At 41.5% G+C, this 21,619-nt stretch overlaps 1 protein-coding gene across 1 annotated transcript; it reads left to right on the top strand.

Moving 5' to 3' along the window:
- The first annotated feature begins 10,075 nt into the window (after nucleotides 1-10,075).
- Nucleotides 10,076-21,307, top strand: LOC125269714 (zinc-binding protein A33-like). The gene is made up of 6 exons (XM_048192667.1): nucleotides 10,076-10,723; nucleotides 10,821-10,916; nucleotides 11,483-11,710; nucleotides 11,788-11,810; nucleotides 11,892-12,010; nucleotides 20,736-21,307. Exons 1-6 carry the CDS (start codon nucleotides 10,328-10,330, stop codon nucleotides 21,200-21,202), a joined length of 1,329 nt encoding a protein of 442 aa, XP_048048624.1. The 5' UTR covers nucleotides 10,076-10,327; the 3' UTR covers nucleotides 21,203-21,307.
- The last annotated feature ends 312 nt before the right edge of the window (nucleotides 21,308-21,619 follow it).

Genomic DNA, 21,619 nt, shown 5'->3' with positions numbered 1-21,619 from the left:
AATATTTTGAATGTAATTTCACATATGCAGTATATGTTACTGCACTACACAGCACTGCCACTTTTTTTTCCTTTTTGTTTTGTATGGAAGATTTCTGATTTAAAATTCTGGAATATTTTGAATTTTATTAAACATGTGCCTAAGTGTTATATGTGGTGTGTTTCATACATATGTTAAAAAAGGTGCCTTATGAAGCAGAAGGTGTTTGGCCATGTATCTAGTTAGAGCCTCCATTGCAGTGTTTCCAGTGGCAGTTTCCTGGTAGTGCACTGGCTGACTTTACTGTGTCGTCATTGAGTTCCTCCACCCAGACCATTGCTGTTACAGAAATCTGCTTCTTTTCGGCAGAAATTGTGTAAGTCACAACAGGTAGCAATCATAGCTGGTGTGAATGTGAAGTGGAAGTCACTCCTCTTAAGAAGCACCCTCCATCTTGACTAAAGGATACCAAAAGCCATTTCAATGCCCACTTGGATTGAGCTAAGGTACACACTGAATGACTCTTGTGCTGGGGTCAAATTAGGAGAGTTGATCAAGCCTTTCATTGGCCAATCTAGGAGGGGGTAGACAGGGTCACCAACAGTTTGAAGCCTGACTTCTTCTCTTTCGTTGTTCCTGACACACTAAAAAGAGGACCAGAGAAAGGCAAAATTATTCTTCAGTCGTGTGTATGCTAAACCTGAATTACTTTACTAAAAAAATTGCAAGTATGTTGCCTTCAAACTTTAGCTTTTGTAAAACATAACTTGTCAAAATATAACTTAAACTGTAAAGAAAAATGTTTCCATTTGTAGTCATCCCTCAAAATCTTTAGTTAAAATTACCTAGACTCATTTGTTAGCATAAAATGTTTCTTTTCTACCCTTACGTAATGAGCTAAAACTGTTTAACCTCTTATTGTGAGATATTTAGATACATTTTCTAATTATTTGACCAACCATAAATAAAATATGTAGACACAAGGGCTGGTGTGTATTTCTCATGACATTTTGTACTAAAGCTTAAGGTATTACAAACTAAAAACATGTTTTCATGGATTTTGTTGATTTAAGTTAAAATAGATTTTCTTTCTTGGTCTAAAAACAACATGTTTAGTCATGATTTCTGAACATGTCTTGAAACATAAAACTGTAACACACCTTTGGGAGCAGGTGAGGCCTCTGAAAGAAGTCATGATGAGAACATTCGCATCATGCGCACTGCCTGACATTTTGCAGCTGATGCTCCTAAAGCTAGAAAAAAAAAACACAACTTTGCATTATTTTTAATCAAACCTTTTGAACTGCATTATTTTTTATTAAAACCTACTTCTTATCAACTGCGGTAAACATATGCCCCCAGTTTCACAGACAAGGTTTAAGCTAGTCCTAGACTAAAATGCATGTTTGAGCTGTTTTAACTGAAAGTAACTTGTACTGACAGATCTTAAAATATGTCAGTGTCATTGTTTTGTCTCAAGATGTACACCAGCAATGGTTTTTTCCAGTGAACATTTATAAAAAATTCTTAAATGCCCTAATTGAACTAAGGCCTAATCCTGGTTTAGGCTAAGCCCTGTCTGTGAAACCGGGCCATGGTGACCAAGTTTAATGTGCTTAAGAAATGTCTTATCAGCATCTGTCATCTACTACAGCCTGCAGAACATACAAAGGCCAGCCTTTTCTGTTGACGAAATCTTTATAACCATCAGAAGGTGGGAGGATAGGGATGTGGGTGCCGTCTATAAGATCCATTACTTGAGGGACAAAATACGCTTCCTCAAATGTCTCTGTGATGTTGGATGCCTCCTCTTCACCTGGCATCCGTATCAGATCTCGTATCGGCCCGTTCATCATTCCCTTGCAGAAGATATACACAAACTTTTGTACTGTGTTCTTGTGAGCACTGAATTGATTTCCCACAACACGGTATTCCGCACAGCTTCCGAGTTTGTATAAAACATCCGCGACACGCATAATTAGGGGAACTGGACTTCTGATGATCTCTTCTTCTGGGGACATAAATCCCCTCTACCAGTCCACACAAACGTGTGAATGACCGGTGACTCATGCAAAAGTTTAGTTTCTATTCCCAGTCACTGAATTCCAGCAATACAACCCGCTCCCATCAGTCCTTACTCCGGACCTTCATCCACACGCTTCTGTTTTTCGGAGGAGGGAAGGGTAGTATTGAGATGCTCCTTAGAGATGCACAACCACCAAAAAATTCATCTTCTTGTGCCCGTCATTTCCTCAGTCCTTCCAGCAGTAAAATGCCAAAAAATTCATACTGTTGATTAAGAGCAACACTTTACACAAAAATAGCACACATAAGAAGTAATGGAACTCCATGTTGACAGGAATAAAAGGCGGCAAACAGGACATGGGCTAATGTGCGCATGTCACAAGTCATTCTGACTGAAAGTGCCGGTACATGTAAACACATATCGGATTAGATAGTGTCTCATGTAAACAGTCCATCAAATCTTTCAATTGGAATGATTTTAATCGGAATGACAAAAAAGTGTACATGTAAACGTGGCTGGAGCCATAAAAGTACCTAGCAGGGGTTGTTCTGTAGACGGACTGGAGCCAAAAATTAGATTCTCTGAGGGTTTCTGGAATTATGTTTTGAAAGAATCATCTGAATGATTCATTTGTCTGGTTTGTCCACAGTTCCTACAATACATACTAGAGAAAAGCAGATTCGAGATGACCACTGAATGTTCATTGAATGCATAAATTGTCATTTTTATGTCATAGAGCCATATATTATTGTCATTTGGACACTGATTTGATGTCAGAGGAAGGATGTGCTCCTCCAGCTGAATCAGCTCATCAAAACACACTCATTGGTCGCCATCTGCTGGTATAATTATATAATTTACATGTTTTAGATGAAGTGTTGTAGTGTTGTACTAGATGTTGTGTTGTCCAAAAGTCTTGACCTCACTGTGTGTCAAATGCATCACATGACCTGCTGCCAACATTGAGTTCCTTTCCACTGGTGGAGACTGGATTCTGTAGCTGATGGTCCTGGTGCTGGGACGTCCTGAAGGCTTCTTCATTGAGGTTCAGTCTCTCTCATGGAAGTTCTTCATGATCCGGGAAATGGTTCTTTCAGGTGCAATAATCTTTGCAGAAATGTCCTTGCATGTGAGGCTATTTTGATGGAAAGTGATGATGGCTACATGTCTTTCTTTGGAGGGAACCATTGCTAACACAAGAACATAATGATTGAAAGCACTTCTTCACTCCTGTTATAGCAATCACTATGCTCTAATAATCCAGTCAGAATGAGTGATTTCACCTGACTAGTACTCGTTCACACTTTCCCACATCTCTTCTATTTTACATTCCCTACACTTGTTACCAGTACACTACAGAGTAAATTTTAACATTTTACTTGGAACTCCACCTTACCTTTCCACCCTTTTGACTGAGCACCATCCAACAAGATCACTTCGGTCATCAAATCAGAGACTCCTGTCTATCCCTAAATCAAGGTTAAAATGTAGAGGCGGCCGTACCTTTTCTGTAGTTGGCCCTAGACTCTGGAATGATTTGCCCATTTAAATTAGACTGGCTTCATCTTTATCTGTTAAAACATATTTGTTTGACAAAGCATATAATACATGTTGAAGCACCCTTACATTGTATTTTATTGTTATATTATAACACTGAAGCACTAATTCTAGTCTATTTTATGTTATTTTTCGACAATTCTGTATTATTGCTTAATTATTATTTTTTTACTTTTAGTGTTTTTCTGTTTTTAGCTATTGTAAAGCACATTGGACAATGTAAGTTGTATTTAATTGTGCTAATAAATTGCCATTGCCATGTGCTGATGATTGTCACTGTCTCACCTTCCCTGGGCTCCATTTCCCATCATCCCTCCTGTCATTCACCTGCTGTCATTCACCTAATCACACACCTGTTTCTAATCAGCACCTCATCAACACTGATACTTAAGCACTCCATTGGAATGTCACCTCAGTCAGTTCAGAATACGGAAGCGACGAAGCGCTTCCGTTGGGACGGCGGTTGGGCGACAGCTGGATTGTGACTGGAGCGCTGATGGAAGGAAGTAGCGTAGATTCCGGAAGTGATCCGGAAATGGAGGATGTGGATAGTGGAGGCGGCGAGAATGAAAGTAGTAAGTGGAATGTAGTAGAAAATCGGAAAAGAAAGAAAAATTGGGATTCGGGCAGTGAGAAAGGAAATCTCCAGGCTAGAAGAAGGAAAGAGGAGTATAAGGTACTGTTGAAGTTTGTTGATTCGGTAAATGCGATTAATCCGTTAAAGCTGACGAAAACATTGAAAGAAACGATAGGGACGGTCGAAAGCATTAAGACTGTGAGGGATGGCAATTTGATGCTGTTTTGTAAAGACAGTAGGCAGCAAAAATCAGCTCAGGGTATAAAATCAATGATTGGACATAAGGTGATATGCTCGATACCAGATGAAAAGAATTGGGTTAGAGGTGTTGTATCAGGGATTCCGACAGATGTCACGGAGGAGAAGATTAAAAGGAATATCACAGGAGCAGCGGTAAAGTTTGTCAGACGGCTCAAGTGTGTTAGAAATAACGAAAATACAGACAGCCTCTCAGTAATGATAAACTTTGATGAAAATAAAATGCCAGAGAATGTTTATTTAGGATTTGTAAGATATGCGGTAAGACCATACGTTCCTCCACCGCTAAGATGTTATAAGTGTCAAAAATTCGGTCACGTAGCGGCAGTATGCAGAGGTAAACAGAGATGTGCGCGGTGTGGAGGCGAACATGAGTACGGCAAGTGTGGGCAAGGTGTAAATCCTAAATGCTGCAACTGTGGTGGGGAACATAGTGCAGGATATGGTGGTTGTCAGGTACGGAAAAAAGCAGTCAAGGCTCAGAATGTTAGAATGACAGAAGGGATAACATACGCTGAGGCATTGAAGAAAGTAAACCAGATTCCTAAAACAAATGAAACTAGGAATGAAGAAATTCATTCAAACCAACAGAGGGAAGAGCAAAGAGATGAAAAGGTAGTAGTGGATGATAAGGTGGCATTTGTAGCATTTATTGCTGAAGTAGTGAACTGTTCAGCTCAAACTGAAAGCAGGACTGAAAGAATCAAAATCATTGTCAGAGCCGCAGAAAAGTACTTGGATCTGGGGAATGTTACTGTTGACATGATAAATGAAAGGCTCAAGATTCCAACATTAAATAGCCAAACAGTAGATAGTCAGACAACATGTGGTGGATCTTAATGGTGTTATCTATCTTGCAATGGAATGCAAGAAGTTTGATAGCAAACGGACAGGAGTTTAAGAAATTTATAGCAAACCAAGAGAAAGGCCCAGATATTATATGTATACAGGAAACTTGGCTTAAATCACAATATAATTTTCTAATACAGGGCTATATTTCTATTCGGAGGGATAGAAATCAAGGGAATGGAGGTGGAGTAGCTACTTTTATAAAACAAGGAATTGGGTACAAAACAGTTGAGGTAGATAGGGAAATAGAAGTTGTGGTGGTGGAAATATGGGAAGGATCACGGTGTATTAGAATAATTAATTTTTACAATCCATGTGATAGGTTAAGCAAGGATATTCTAGAAAGTATAGGAGGGAATGGAAATCAAAAAACGGTGTGGTGTGGTGATTTTAACGCTCACAGTTCAATATGGGGAAGCGCAAAAACAGATTATAATGGTGAGATTATTGAAGATATGCTAGATTGGGGAAGATTAGTGTGCATTAATGATAGAAGTCATACTAGAATTGATTTGTATAAGGGAAGGCATTCAGCATTAGACTTGACAATAGTCTCTGAAAGCTTAGCGAGTAAATGTGAATGGAAGGTACTAAAACAAAGTACAATAGGAAGTGATCATTTTCCTATTTGCAGTAAAGTTGGAGTAGATATAGAACAAAGAGTGGGGGAAAGAATGCTTAGGTGGAGGTTCAAGTCAGCGGACTGGGATAAGTATAAGGAGTTATGTGAAAGCAAAATGAAGGAAATAAGTAAATGTATAGAAGATGTTGATGTTTTTAATAATGAAATATGCAAAGTTCTTCAGAGTACAGCTGAAGAAGTAATAGGTAAGAGGAAGGCAGGCAGCAGGAGGAAAGCTATGCCATGGTGGAATGAGGAATGTAATGAGGCAATTAAAAGGAGAAATAAAGCACTTAAGAAGGTAAGAAGGTCACTTAATTTTAACGATTTAGTTAGTTATAAAAGGGCACAAGCTATAGTGAGAAGAGTTATTCGGACGTCTAAAAGAAATTATTGGAGGGAATTTTGTAATAGAATAGGGGAAGACATTGAAATAAGTGAATTATGGAATATGATACGAAAGATGGGCAGGATACAAAGAGATTACAACATACCTGTATTAGAATATAATAATAGACAAATTATATCTGACAGCGGTAAAGCAGAGGTGTTTGCAGAAACATTCGTTAAAGTTCATAGTAATTCAAATTTATCAGAGGATGTGAGGAAAGCTAGGGACCAGATACTAAGTAAATATCCTCATTTATTGGAGGAAAAGGGACTTTCGGGTAGTACGTTGGATACAGAATTTACCTTGTATGAAGTGAAAAAAGTGCTTGCAGGGGTTAAGCAAACATCTCCAGGCAGAGACGACATTTGTTATGAGATGGTAAAACATTTATCAGAGGCAGCATTAGAGCCAATTTTGAGGCTTTTTAATAAGGTTTGGGAGTCAGGAAAGTTACCAAATGACTGGAAACATGGGGTCATAGTGCCAATTCCAAAACCAGGCAAGGATCATACACAGCCAAATAACTATAGACCTATAGCTTTAACATCTAATTTATGCAAAATAATGGAGCGTATGGTTATGAGTAGACTAGTGTATGTCATTGAAAGGGATAATTTTTTATCACCTTATCAAAGTGGATTTAGGAAAGGACGTAATACAATGGACTCAGTACTGTGCCTGGAATCTGAAATAAGAAAGGCTCAGGTAAATAAGGAAGCTTTAGTTGGGGTATTTTTTGATGTCGAAAAGGCGTATGACATGATGTGGAAAGAGGGACTTTTAATTAAGTTAGAAAAAATGGAAATTAAAGGAAGAATGTATAACTGGATCAGGGATTTCCTGTTTAACAGAACTATACAAGTAAGAGTAAGTACTGTTTTTTCCCAGATACACATAATAGAGAATGGTACACCTCAGGGAAGCGTTAGTAGTCCAATTCTGTTTAACATTATGATTAATGACATCTTTACAAAAGTAGATAGGGGCATTGGAAGATCTTTATATGCAGATGATGGAACACTGTGGAAAAGAGGGCGTAATGTAAAGTATGTGGAAAAATGTTTGCAGAATGCCGTTAATATGGTAGAAAACTGGGCAAATGAATGGGGCTTTCGTTTTTCAGTAGATAAAACTCAGGTAATTTGTTTTGCAAAAAGGAAAAGTAACCCTACAATTAACATTAAATTGTATGGACAAGAAGTGAAACAAACAGCAGTTGTGAGGTTTCTAGGTATATGGATGGATTTGAAACTGAATTTTAGTATACATATACAGAAACTGGTTGACAAATGCAAAAAAGCATTAAATATTATGAGGTGTTTAGCAGGAGTTGATTGGGGAGCATGTCGCCAGTCCCTTAAAATAATATATTGTGCTCTAATAAGATCGGCAATAGATTATGGCAGTATGGTATATTGCTCTGCATCCAAAACACAACTTGTAAAACTAGAGACAATTCAGTCACAAGCTATGAGAATTTGTTGTGGAGCGTTTAGATCCTCCCCAATATCAGCGGTGCAAGTAGAGATGGGTTTAATGCCTCAAGTAATTCGTAGGCTCAAGTTAAAGATGAGGTATTTCATAAGCATAAAGGGACACTCGGACAGTCACCCAGTTAAAATGGTGTTGGAGGACTGTTGGGAATATGGACATAAAAAGTTATCAAGTTTTGGATGGAAGGCCAGTGAGGAAGCCCGGAGAATAGGATTAAGTGATTTCAATGTTGCCCCTACTGTGGCTAGGTCAGCAATTCCTCCTTGGCTTTTCCCAATGCCTTTGATTGATATCCAATTGCTTAAAGAAAAGCATAACGATACAAATGGATTAGAAAATGTTGGTATACAGCAATACATAGATCAAACTTATTATAATGCAGTGCAAATATATACTGATGGTTCAAAAGACCCAGAATTTGGGAAAACAGCAGTAGCGGTATATATTCAACTTTTTAACATAAGAATGTCAAAAAGAACTTCAGATCATATTTCGGTATTCACTGCAGAAATAATAGCAATATGTCTAGCACTTCAGTGGATAGAAGAAATACAACCAACAAGGGCAGTGATTTGTACAGATTCTCTATCAGCTCTAAATAGCTTGGAAAGTGGAACATCATCAGCAAGGCAAGACATGATAAATGAAGTAATGCAGAGTCTCTACAGAACAAGACAGTATGGAATTCTGGTAAATCTTGTATGGGTTCCATCGCATATGGGTGTAAAAGGAAACGAGGAGGCGGACAATCTGGCTAAACAGGCATTAAATCATTCACAAATTGACGTTGAAGTGGCATTAAGTAAAACAGAAATTAAAGTGATAATAGCGAAACAAATACAGGAAATTTGGCAGAAGGAATGGAATGAAGGAACAAAAGGTAGACATTTTTACTGCATTCAAGAAAAAGTTGGTTCAGAGAGAAGAAGATTCGGAAACAGGAAAGAGGATGTTTTAGTCACAAGAATGCGTATTGGACATTGTTTATTAAATCAATGTTTACAAAGAATTGGTAAACATGAGAATGGAAAGTGTGATAAATGTGGGATAGCTGAAACTGTAGAACATGTGCTTATAGAATGCAAAGCTTATGAAAGAGAGCGGTCCCAGCTAAGACACGCCTTAAGAAATATAGATATCAATGAGCTGACACTTCAGGTTCTCCTAGGAGAAGGTACCAAACAATCAAGAATTTATCATGAGTTATTTATATTTTTAAAGGAAACAGGATTATTTAATAGGATGTAAAACTCCCTTCTGTGTAAACTTTTTTTTTTTTTTTTTTTTTTTTTTTTTTTTTTTGAAAAATTAGATCTAGCTTAAACTTCCTTTCCAACATGCGCTTCACACTCCATTTCAGTAGGTGGCGGGAATGCAATTTAAGTTTGTTTGCCAACCGCCATAAAATCCTAGAAGAAGAAGTCACCTCAGTCAGTTTTCCGGTCTTGTTTACACTAAAGACCATTCATGTTGATCTCCAAAGCTTCCAAGATGCATCCTGATTCCACTCCAGTGTGTTTCCCCTGTCTTCCTGTGATATTGTCTGTGTGTGAGTTTACCTACCATCTCCATTCGCCCTTCCAGCACTTCAACCTGCCACGATCCACGATCCACAACCCTGCAAGACAAAGGACAGTTTCAGTATTCCCGTTATCACTTGTCAAGGACTATATCTACCATTTACTCACTGGCTTCACTGTTTACCTGCTGTCAGTCAATAAATACCATCTACTTGCATTCCTGTTGTCTCTGACCCTTCTGTCTGTAACAATGATATGATTATTGAAATTATGTTAGCTGTTCATTTTGTTCCACAGCCAAAACATTTTTTGTGATGAAGTTGATTTTTAAAGCTTTTTGCACTTATTTAAAATGTGTCTGATCACTCTGTACAATAATCTAGTAACATCATGAATCTACACCACAACTGAAGCCGAAAACTTTGTGGAAAAATCTGGAAAAATGTCTCTACTTTTGGCTAAAACCTCTTACTGATACAGATGTAAAAAATGTAGATTTGACACGCAATCTCTCACGCTTGGACATTATAGGGAGAAAACATTCATAATATTCATGCTTCATCATTGATTCTCCATTATTATACTTGACCTCACTTCTGGATGTAAAATTATTTAAATACTTGTATTTTTATTTGAGTACAGTTTTCACGTCTCCAAACACTGACAATCAGCAACATGATCAGACGTGTTTATCACAGGAACTTCATGTTTTGTAGCATTATACTTGAGAGTATTAAAGCTTTTTTTTCACAAATTTAACTTTTTTTTTTTTTTTTTTTTTTTTTTACACACCCACATGATCAGAAACTCCTCCCTCTTACAACACTTACCAGGAAGAGACTGACTTATTTCTCCTTCCTGTCATACTGACTTTATCTCGACAAAAGCATAGAAGAATCGGCTATCAGTGAAGAACAAAGAGAAAAACTTTCAAGAAGGATTTTTGAGAAGTTTGTTTCTGAACAGACAGCAGATCTTTGTGATTATTCATTTTTGAAACCATCATTGAGAAAGTGAAAGTAAAGTTTAGACTGCAGGAGCTCAAACAGTGAAAATGGCTTCACTATCTGAAGATGATCTTTCTTGTCCCGTGTGTCATGAAATCTTCAGTGTTCCTGTTCTTCTGTCATGTAGTCACAGTTTCTGTAAAGAGTGTCTTCAACAGTTCTGGAGAACCAAGAAAACTCAGGAGTGTCCTGTCTGCAGGAGAAGATCCTCAAGAGATGATCCTCCAGTTAGTCTCGCATTAAAGAACTTGTGTGAGACGTTCCTGAAGGAGAGAAATGAGAGGCGTTCATCAGGATCTGAGGAGATCTGCAGTTTACACAGTGAGAAACTCAAACTCTTCTGTCTGGAGGACAAACAGCCTGTGTGTTTAGTGTGCAGAGATTCAAAACAACACGACAATCATAAATTCAGACCCATCGGTGAAGTGGTTTCATCATATAAGGTAAGACGGATAAACACTTGTTTAAGCTTATGTATTACATATATGAACATATTACAGAAATCTCTGGTGTCTTATAGATTTTCACTTTAAATTCTAGGAGGATCTCAATACAGCACTGAAGTCCTTACAAGAGAAACTTAAACACAATGAAAACATTAAAGGAGAGTCTGAGAAAACAGTTCAACACATCAAGGTGAGGATTGATTCTTTTGACATATTCAAGAGTTTGTTTAGAAGAGCTGAACTGATTTGTGTGATATAATTACATGTTCCTTTATTGACTGGAACACACACACACACACACACACACACACACTCTCTCTCTCTCTCTCTCACACACACACACACACACACACACACACACACACACACACACACACACAGACACAGTTGTTCATGTATATCGATGAACAAGTGTGTATATCTCTGTCAGCTGGTTATTCAGCAGTGGGCGGGAATAATGTGTCAGTCCTAATCCCATTGGCTAGCACTCACCTTCCGTGTTTTCATTTGGCCGAACACAAAGTGATTAATATTCATGAGCCCTGAACTGAACTGCTGACATTATGAATCTACCTGAGGATGTGATTGATAATGTGTATTTTCACCTTACAGACACAGAACATCTACTACTACAGCACTAGTGCTTCAGAAATTAAAGTTGTAGTGAACTAACCCACATTTACTCACTCACTCTTCATGCTGCTCCAGAATCAGATGGTCTTTGAGATGATTGAAGTGAATGTGATCTGATTTCAGTCTCAAGCTGAGCACACAGAGCGTCAGATTAAACAGCAGTTTGAGAAGCTTCATCAGTTTCTCAGAGATGAAGAAGAAGCTACAATCACTGCACTGAGGGAGGAAGAGGAGCAGAAGAAGCAGATGATGGAGAAGCTGGAGGAGATGAACAGACACATCTCAGCTCTTTCACACACAATCAAAGACATGGAGGAGATGATGAAAGCCAGTGATGTCTGCTTTCTGAAGGTCTGATTTCAGATCATTGGTTGATCATTGGTTCATTGATTGAGTTCTTGATGATAAATGGTGTGTTTGTTCTGCAGGAGTTTCCAGTCTCGATGGAAAGGTGAGTGATCTGCTCCTGTCTCTGGTCTCTCTGGTTCTGATCCAAAGCCACTGCAGTTCTGACTCCTGAATGTTCTTCCAGAGTCCAGAGATCACGGCCGGATCCACAGATGGCTTCTGGAGCTTTGATTCATGTGCCACGTTACTTGGGCAACCTGCCGTTCAGAGTCTGGAAGAAGATGCAGGACATCGTCCAAAACAGTGAGTCTGACTGCAGAAGATCTGAGCAGGAAATGATGGAGGGGTGGAGAGTTAGAGGTGCTTCATGATAGATAGATAGATAGATAGATAGATAGATAGATAGATAGGTAATTAGTAAGGCAGATTATGAATGTAACTTCATACTTACGACTGATGCCGAGTCAGAGCCAGTTGCGTTCAGTCGGTGTTTGTTTAAATTCTGTTTCTAAGCATTTGAATCGGTTTCAGTCGAAGGAAACAGTCTTTGTGCATTGAGCTCAGTCTTATAATGTTTTAGCTAGTCGTTAAAGGCTGGAATACACTACATGACTTTAAAATCTGAACTGATTTTTAAACAGCAGGCATCATACACTTGGCGACTTTGTAAATGGTTACAGAGAAAGGCTGGGGATCATACACTACACGACTTTGTTCCCAACACAAACAGAAACGTGTCTCATTGCCTATATATCCAGGATAAAGTGTAAATGTCGAGCCCAGGATAATGATGAATATTAACATAGTTAATAATGAATGAATCCGCATTTACCTCAGAATGTGGTTTGGTAACTCTCTCAAGACAAAGCTGACAGTACAGTCAAGGGTGTAACTTTGGTCTGAGAAGTTGGGGGTGACATAAAATGGAGAAAATGTTTTCGATTTGATCCTTGATCCCTCTAGGGGGGTCCTGTAAGAAAATTTAGTACATTTCAAAGATAAATTCATTAATCTGGTGAACTTTGAGAGTTCAAAATAAAGAGCTACAACCCCTGTTCAGTGTCCAAATTGAACAAAGAAAAAGACTGCATTGACTTGTACCTGAATCCACTGTTAAGAATAAATCATCCACCCGCCTGATAATATTCTCTGATTTAGACATCTGCACCTGATCATCACATTACAATTATTCAAATTCCTCAGTGTAGGCTGCTTATAAATTAACATTTAAAATAAAAGTTCTTCTTTGGCTAAATTACATTTCCTTAATAGCCTAAACACAGGCTTCACTCCCTTCAACCTTAAAATGTCACTGTTTCATTACATCATTGTTGGAAAACACTCTTATCAGAATAATTTCTGATAGTTAAGCTTGTGTATATTTTTAGTTAAAAGAAAAAATAATAATCATGAGGATAGAAAGCAGCGACTGAAAAGAGCTCTTGCCATAGATATTCTTGTTATAACATGTTACATTAAAATACCAAGCGTTACGTTATTCTCACAATGTCTGAAAATAAAACATGAAAGAAACACTGACAGCTCATTCAGTCAAACTGATGGATAAGCTTTATTTGTAGGGCAACCTTATGATTTGAAACGATTTGTTTCAGTCTTTTTAAATGGAAGTTCCCCAAACCGGAAGTGCAACCCATAATTCGAAATGCAGTAGGCTAGTCAGGAATAAGGTGGATACATTCAGTTGAAAACACAAGTAAAAGAGTGATGAAGTAGTTTAACAGTAAAATGAGAGTTGGTTTTTTCATTAAAATCAACACATTAATGATTTATCTCTCATCCACCCGCAATTAATTGGAATGTTATTTTTTGTTACGTGGCCCACCCGACCTGCTGATTATCCGCAGTATCAAACGGTTCGAGAATGGGCCGGGAACCGCAACAGAACCATGTCAGTGGAAAAGGGGCATCTGAGCATGTGAGGTCTATCTGAGTTTTGTCGACAGCCGGAGGGCACGAAATTTGACGGAGGTGGACGCCTCATAATTCTCTATGCAGGAAAAACCCAGCATACATTGCTGACAGAAAATGCTGTGGTTGAAATTGGACTCGTTTTCATGGTACACACAATGTTCTACATTAAATATTTAGTTAACAGTCTGAAGTTACCTAGCAACAGTGTATAGCCATTTCTCAATATGCGTTTGTAGCACAGTTAAAGTTCGTGTATGGGAAGGAAGAGGTCTGGGTCGGCGAACAACTGCTGACTGAGCTTTTATTGAGAACAAAGTTCAACAGAAAGACTGTGCAACGCACAACAACAGCAACATAAATAATCCACAAAGGGCTTCACTCCAGATTCGGTAGACACAATCCACAAGGGCTTCACTCCAAGCAACTCGCTGTGCCTCAGTCTGCAGTTCCCCTCTCTCTCACACACTCCTGCTTCTCACTGCGTCTTATCCTGTCTCCGCGCCAATCACTAGAACGAGAAACAGGTGTTCGTGATTTGTATTCAACCCACTCACTTACCAAGCGTCTCCCGCTATTCTCTCCGGTTGCAGACCTCGCTGAACCACGCCCCCCTCGCCACATACCCCCACCGCCCGACTCAGGCCGCTTACAGCACCGGCCGCTCCTCACCCTCCATCTCCTGGACAGGACAGCACCCAGCCCCCTGTCCGACGCGTCAGTCTGCAACAGAAAAGGGAGAGAAAAGTCAGGAAAGTGAAGCAATGGCCCGCCACATAGAGCAGCCTTCACCTGGAAAAAGGCCTGCTGGCACAGCTCCGTCCACTGGACCGTATCTGGTGCATCCTTTTTAGTTAGATCAGTCAACGAGCTGGTGAGGGCCGAATAATTAGGTACAAACCTTCTATAATATCCCGCCAGCCCGAGGAACTGTCTAACCTCCTGTCTTGTCAATTTGGGGATGCACCTGCCCATGCCCCAAGTGGAAGCCCAGATACCTTACCTCCACGCGCCCAATTGCACACTTCTTCGGGTTGGCCGTGAGCCCAGCCCCTCTCAGCGATCTCAGGAAGGCCCTCACATGCTGCATATGCCACTGCCAGTCATTACTATAGATAATAATATCATCTAGATAGGCAGCCGCATATGCACCATGGGGCCGCAGAATTCTATCCATGAGTCGCTGAAAGGTAGCCGGTGCCCCGAACGGAAGCGTAACGAATTGGTGTAATCCGAACGGCGTCGTGAAAGCTGTCTTTTCTTTGGATAATGGCGACAAGGGGATCTGCCAATATCCTTTCGTTAAGTCCAGTGTCGAATAAAATCGAGCCGCACCTAGCCGGTCAAGCAATTCGTCCACCCGTGGCATTGGATATGCGTCGAATTTCGACACTGCATTCACCCTGCGATAGTCCACGCAGAAACGAACCGAGCCGTCGGTCTTGGGGACCAAAACTATCGGGCTCGCCCAGTTACTGCTGGACTCTTCTATTACTCCCATTTTAAGCATTGCCTCTAATTCATCCTGAACTACCTTTTTTTTTGTGTTCAGGTAATCTATACGGCTGGCTGCGAATAACCACGCCCGGCTCCATCTCGACGTGGTGCTGAATGAGGTTGGTACGCCCCGGCAGGGGAGAGAACACGTCTGCAAATTCTGCTTGCAGTTTAGATAAATCAGTGAGCTGGGAGGGTGAGAGGTGATCTCCTCCCGGAGTCAGCGCGAGGGATTGAGTTTTTACATTCGCCTCTGGACCGAGATCATCCTCCCCGCTAACCCTGTCGCCAGCATCACTGATTCTGCCTCATTCCATTTTTTAAGGAGATTGAGGTGATAAATTTGACGTGCCCCCCTCCTGTCAGACCGTACCACCTCATAATCGAGCTCGCCCACTTGCCGTGTAACCTCAAAGGGTCCTTGCCACTTTGCAAGTAATTTAGAACTTGAAGTAGGGAGCAATACAAGTACTTTCTCTCCCGGTGCAAATTTGCGTAAATTAGACCGTCTGTTATACAGCTGGCTCTGTCTGTGCTGGGCTTGTAACAAATTCTCCATAGATAGCCGCCCCAAAGTGTGGAGTTTTGCTCTCAAGTCCAGCACATACTGAATTTCGTTTTTGGCCTGAGATGGTCCGTCCTCCCAAGCCTCCCTCAGGACATCCAGCACGACGCGGGGCTGGCGTCCAAAGAGAAGCTCAAAGGAGGAAAACCCCATGGAGGCTTGCGGGACCTCTCGCACTGCAAATAACAGAGGTTCTAACCACTTATCCCAATTTTTGGCATCCTCCTGAACGAATTTACGAATCATGGATTTAAGCGTGCGATTAAAACGTGCGACCAGCCCGTCCGTTTGTGGGTGAAAGACGCTGGTACGAATCGATTTAATGCCCAATAATTCGTACAATTCGCGTAACGTGCGTGACATAAACGCCGTGCCTTGATCAGTGAGGATTTCTTTTGGAATCCCCACTCGGGAGATTAAACGAAACAGTGCATCCGCAACACTCTTAGCGGAAATGTTGCGGAGAGCCACTGCTTCAGGATATCGCGTTGCATAATCAACAATGACCAATGCAAAGCGATGTCCCCTTGCTGATCGTTCCAATGGCCCGATGAGGTCCATACCAATTCTTTCGAAGGGGACCTGCATTAATGGGAGTGGGCGCAATGGCGCTTTTAGGGTGGCCGGTGGATTTACCAACTGACATTAACGACAAGACGCATACCACCTGTGTACATTCTCGTGAATGCCCGGCCAGAAAAATCGGGTCATGAGACGATTTAGTGTCGCCGCCTGTCCTAAATGCCCCGCCATCGGATTAGAATGAGCCGCGTGGAAAAGCATTTCCCTGCGACTCTTTGGAACTAATAACTGGGTTGTATCCTCTTTTGTCTGAGTGTCTTGGGTCACTCGGTACAACCTATCTTTTATAATTGCAAAATATGGATAAGCAAGCGGACGTCCAGGCTGGAGAGGCTGACCATCAATCACGCAGACCTTTTCAAACGCATGTTTTAGCGTCTCATCCTGAGACTGCTCCAGGGGAAAATCATTGCGCTCCGGAAGAATCAGTCTTCCAGCTTCACTCTGTTCCCCTGCCGCAGCACTCGCCGGTCCCTGATCAGTCTCTCCTACCTGCACTCGCACTTGCCTACCCCGCGTTCTCTTTCCCCAAGAGGCATCCGAGCATAAACATCCCAATAATTGATTGAACGCAGGCCAATTTGTTCCCAAAATTATCGGATGCCGGAGGTGCGGGTTAACTGCAACCTCAACACTATGCTTTTGTCCCCTGAATTTAATTATGACGGGCATTACAGAATATTTCACCACATCCCCGTGCACACACCGAACCCCAACCATGCGGCCTGTATCCAATGCCCCAGATGAAATCAGGCTTTGATGGACAGAGGTTTGGTTACAGCCCGAGTCCACCAAGGCCTGATAGGTACCCCCCTTGATACTCACAGGTATTTGGTACCCGCCAGCTTGACCAGGGGCAGCTCGTGGATCGTCGGGGACCCGGATCATCGTCCCAACTTACATAACCGGACATTTATCCACAAAATGATCCGGATCCCCACACCGCCAACAAGCCGGCCCAGGCCTGCCCGCTGCTCCTGTGGCAGAGAGTGGGCTGAATGGCTGATGCGGAGAAAGGGGAGAAGCAGGAGTGGGGTCCGTCCCGGCAGCAGGGAGTCCCTCCCCCCTGGGTCCATAGAGCGGTGCTGGCGAGGTGGGCCAGGCAGACGAGACCTGGGAAGAGGGACAGGTCTAGAGAGAGAGGGGGACAAAAGAGAGGGAGAGAGAGAGACAGCTGGAAGGGGTTCGCCGACCCCTTGGCACACCACCATGTGGTCCTCCGCCAATTGGATGGCTGAGTCCAGCGACATGGGGCGGTGGCACTGGACCCACTCGGCCGTCTTCTTCGGGAGCCGAGTGATGAACTGCTCCAGCACCACGCGATCGATGACCAGATCCACGTCACTTCCCTCAGCCAGCAATCATTTGCGGCACGAGTCCCGGAGCTGTTGGGCCATCACGAAGGGCCGCCCGGACTCACCCAGGTAGAGGGAACGGAAGCGTTGACGATGTTGTTCCGGGGTCCGGCCAACCCGCTGGATGATGGCCCGCCGTAGGTCGTCGTAGACCAGGAGGTTCTGGACTGGCAGCTGCTGTGCTGCCACCTGTGATTCTCCCGAGAGGAGGGGGACCAACCTCATAGACCACTGGTCCCGCGGCCATTCACTCGCTTCGGCGGACCTCTCAAGGAGCTCGAGAAAAACTTCTGGATCGTCCAGTGGGCCCATCTTATTCAGGGGCAGGTGGACAGGCACAGCTGGCTGCCCGCTGGGCTCCCGAGGAACCTCCCGGTCAATCCAGCTCCGGAACACCTCGTGGTCCTCCTGCTGGGTCTGGAGGATGGCTTGGAAGCACCGCTCCTGGTCTTTGCGCAGATCCAGCAGGGCCTGGTGTTGTTCTTGGTGCAGGACCGCGAGGGACGCGATGACGTCCACAAATGGGGTGGTTGACGATGACTGCATGGCGGCGTACTCCCATCTTCCTTCCCGGGTTTCGGCACCAGTGTAGCACAGTTAAAGTTTGTGTATGGGAAGGAAGAGGTCTGGGTCGGCGAACAACTGCTGACTGAGCTTTTATTGAGAACAAAGTTCAACAGAAAGACTGTGCAGCGCACAACAACAGCAACATAAATAATCCACAAAGGGCTTCACTCCAGATTCGGTAGACACAATCCACAAGGGCTTCACTCCAAGTAACTCGCTGTGCCTCAGTCAGCAGTTCCCCTCTCTCTCACACACTCCTGCTTCTCACGGCGTCTTATCCTGTCTCCGCGCCAATCACTAGAATGAGAAACAGGTGTTCGTGATTTGTATTCAACCCACTCACTTACCAAGCGTCTCCCACTATTCTCTCTGGTTGCAGACCTCGCTGAACCACGCCCCCGTCGCCACAGCGTTCTTGTCTGTACTTGTGTTCTTGTGAAACATCATCAGTCGCTGTCCAAGTACTGTTCCAATTCAAAGTTCTCATCTTGCCAAGTTCAGTTCAAATCCCCGGATGTGTTCTTGACCCGCCCCTTTTATCGAGGATGCATCGAGATGTTAACGTTAGCTCAGTTGTAGACAATATGATTATCCTGACCTTATTTCTCACATCTCCTTTCTTTCATTTCGTCCATTATGTCAAGACATCTGTTGCTGTTTCTGGCGATTCATCGATGACTGTGCCGCCACTGTGATACCTGCTCAGTAAAGCTTTCGTTAGTGATGGCCGATTTCGAATCTTCATGAAGCTCCAAAGATTTATGAATCTTTTGTTTCGAATTAGTGATTCAGAGCGTGTACCAAACTGCCAAAGTCACATGATTTCAGTAAACGAGGCTTCATTATGTCATCACTGTTTCGAAATGTTTCAAAACAGTTTGAAATTTCAATGGTTCACCGGTAGACGGCGATGATAAAATGAACCCATGAATCATGCAGATTCACTGAGAACTGTTGAACAAGTGTCTATGGGCTTTACCTGATCTCTGATCAGTTTTATACATTTGTAGATGTTTTAATAAGACATTAGAATAATTAAAATGAATAATAGTTGTTATTAATCTCTTATTTGCCTGTTTAGCTTGAGCCATGGAACAGAGAAAATTGATAAAATAACACATACTATTCAGACACTCTATATTTAATCTTATTAGATGATTAGTTAATTGCATTTGATAGATTTTTCTTTCAATAAAACTTTTGCAGTAGATTTGTAAAAGGTGTTTTTATGCATGTTTGGCCTGAGTTTTGTTGCATTTGCACTGTTCTGACCACTAGGGGTCACCGTGGAGATTGGTGTCAGATTGTTTCAAAGCCTCGACACATTACAGCACATTTGCTTCAAGTGCTTCGGTGTTTCAAGAAGCCTTGATCTGCCCATCACTAGCTTCATTGAGCTGTTTTTAGAGTGCGCACGCAACTTTCCTGGACGCGTACGCATGCATCGACGCAGACAGGCTCTCTGTCCTCTGTGGTGATGATGGCGTGCGGTTAAAAAATTTGAAAGTAGGGGGACACAAATGGGATTTTGAAAAGTGGACATGTCCCCCCTGTCCCCAGTGTGAATTACGCCCCTGTGTACAGTACTTACTGAAGCAGTTTTTCCTTCATGATGGAGCTCCACTTACTAATCTTCAGTGATTTTTTTTTTTTTTTTTTTTTTCTCGATCTTTGTGACTTCGCACCCTGGACAGCATATGACTGTGCCATGGACTGTATTTATTAGCAACGCATATCATACACTGAAAGTCTATGACCATCATATACTACACGATTTTCCATGAAATCTGTCAGCATAATTCTGCAGACTGGCAACTAGCATCAACTTGTTCAGACTGTAATCGGGAGAAAGAGCGGGAGAAAAAATCGTGTAGTGTGTTCCGGCCTTGAGTGTGTCCAAGGCATTCGATATACTGTCAGTTTAATTGAGTAATGGCAGTTTAATCCTAAAAGGATTCTGTCTGTTTAGATTTTAATTTTTGTCAGTTGGAGTTTGGACGGTTTTGATCATCATTTTTATGAAAACTGTAAGTCTGATCAGTTATAAGAGATAAAGCGACCCGAGTCAGAACAGTCTGAGGGTTTGGTGGTTGTTCAGAGGAGTTACAATCAGAAAATTTAATCTCAGAATAGTAATAATTTCTCAAGCCAACATGATTAGTTAATCAAACACAACAGACCGTGAGAATAAACTATTTTAAACCAATAAAGACTATAAGAGTCAATAAAATAAAGATGATGAGATGCTGCTGAAGATTAGACACACACTTACAGTTTTTCATCTACAGCATAAATCTCATCAGATCTCATTGATTTATTGTGATTTTAATTGATGGACACAAATGTCTGAATCACACATTTAATGTTTGTAGTTGATGATAAAATGAGTGTGAAACTAATAACAGCACTGACAGTGATCAGAGGAAAGTGTGTTTGATCAACAGTGTCATAATTCATAATAATCTGTGTTGGTTCACTCTTGATCATTATATGAACATCAGAATAAAAGCATCTGTTGATTGTGTCTCATCAGCTCCTGTCATTCTGGATCCAAACACGGCGAATCCACGTCTCGTCCTGTCTGATGATCTGACCAGTGTGAGATGGAGTGACAACAAACAACCTCTTCCTGATAATCCAGAGAGATTTGACCACTATGCCTGTGTTCTGGGTTCAGAGGGTTTTAACTCAGGAACACACTGCTGGGATGTGGAGGTTAAAGAGAGTTCAGACTGGAGTCTTGGAGTAACTACAGCATCAAAACAGAGGAAGGGACGTGATTTCTTTAACACTGATGTCTGGGGTGTGCATTGGGAACAGTTTAAACAGAAGCTTGATCGAGTGAGAGTGAATCTGGACTATGACAGAGGAACGGTGTCATTCTCTGATCCTGTAACTAACACACATCTACACACACACACAACCACCTTCACTGACACACTCTTTCCATACTTCTGTTGTTCTCACTCTCTGAGGATCTTACCGGTCAATAGTCAGTAATCGTCACTCCTGTAGGTCTGGATCTTCTGCTTTCATCATAAATAAATCAATCATGTAATGCTTTTGTAGAAATTATAGTATAATACTGTAAAGCAGAAATATGTTTTAGAAAGGATGTGTTAAAAATGAAACAACTTGTATTAAATTTTTACACATTAATGGGTGTTTAGGGATAATGCATATTGTGTTCATTTTAACTCATTCATTGTGTTGATGAGTTTAACACAGTAAGTGTGTCAGAAAGGTTAAAACAAAGAAAATGTGTAAAATTACCATATTCTGTTCTTGAATATACACGCTGTGTTAAAAACGCACCTAAAATCCTAAACAAAACATTAGCATTTGACAAAATTAATGTAAAGTCATTGGTTGTTTAGCTTATTATCAAAAAAACAAACTAACAAAAAAATATAATAA

Source organism: Megalobrama amblycephala, linkage group LG6 (genome assembly GCF_018812025.1).
Source record: "Megalobrama amblycephala isolate DHTTF-2021 linkage group LG6, ASM1881202v1, whole genome shotgun sequence".
In the NCBI taxonomy this organism is placed as follows: domain Eukaryota; kingdom Metazoa; phylum Chordata; class Actinopteri; order Cypriniformes; family Xenocyprididae; genus Megalobrama; species Megalobrama amblycephala.
This window is presented reverse-complemented; position numbering and strand designations above follow the sequence as displayed.

What these genes read in the sequence shown, in the direction of transcription:
- LOC125269714 (XM_048192667.1), top strand. Translation starts at nt 10,328, where the DNA reads ATGGCTTCACTATCTGAAGATGATCTTTCTTGTCCCGTGTGTCATGAA. An exon ending in AAACAGTTCAACACATCAAG is followed by an intron (nt 10,917 to 11,482) that starts GTGAGGATTGAT and finishes ATCTGATTTCAG; the next exon opens with TCTCAAGCTGAGCACACAGA. An exon ending in GCAGGACATCGTCCAAAACA is followed by an intron (nt 12,011 to 20,735) that starts GTGAGTCTGACT and finishes GTGTCTCATCAG; the next exon opens with CTCCTGTCATTCTGGATCCA.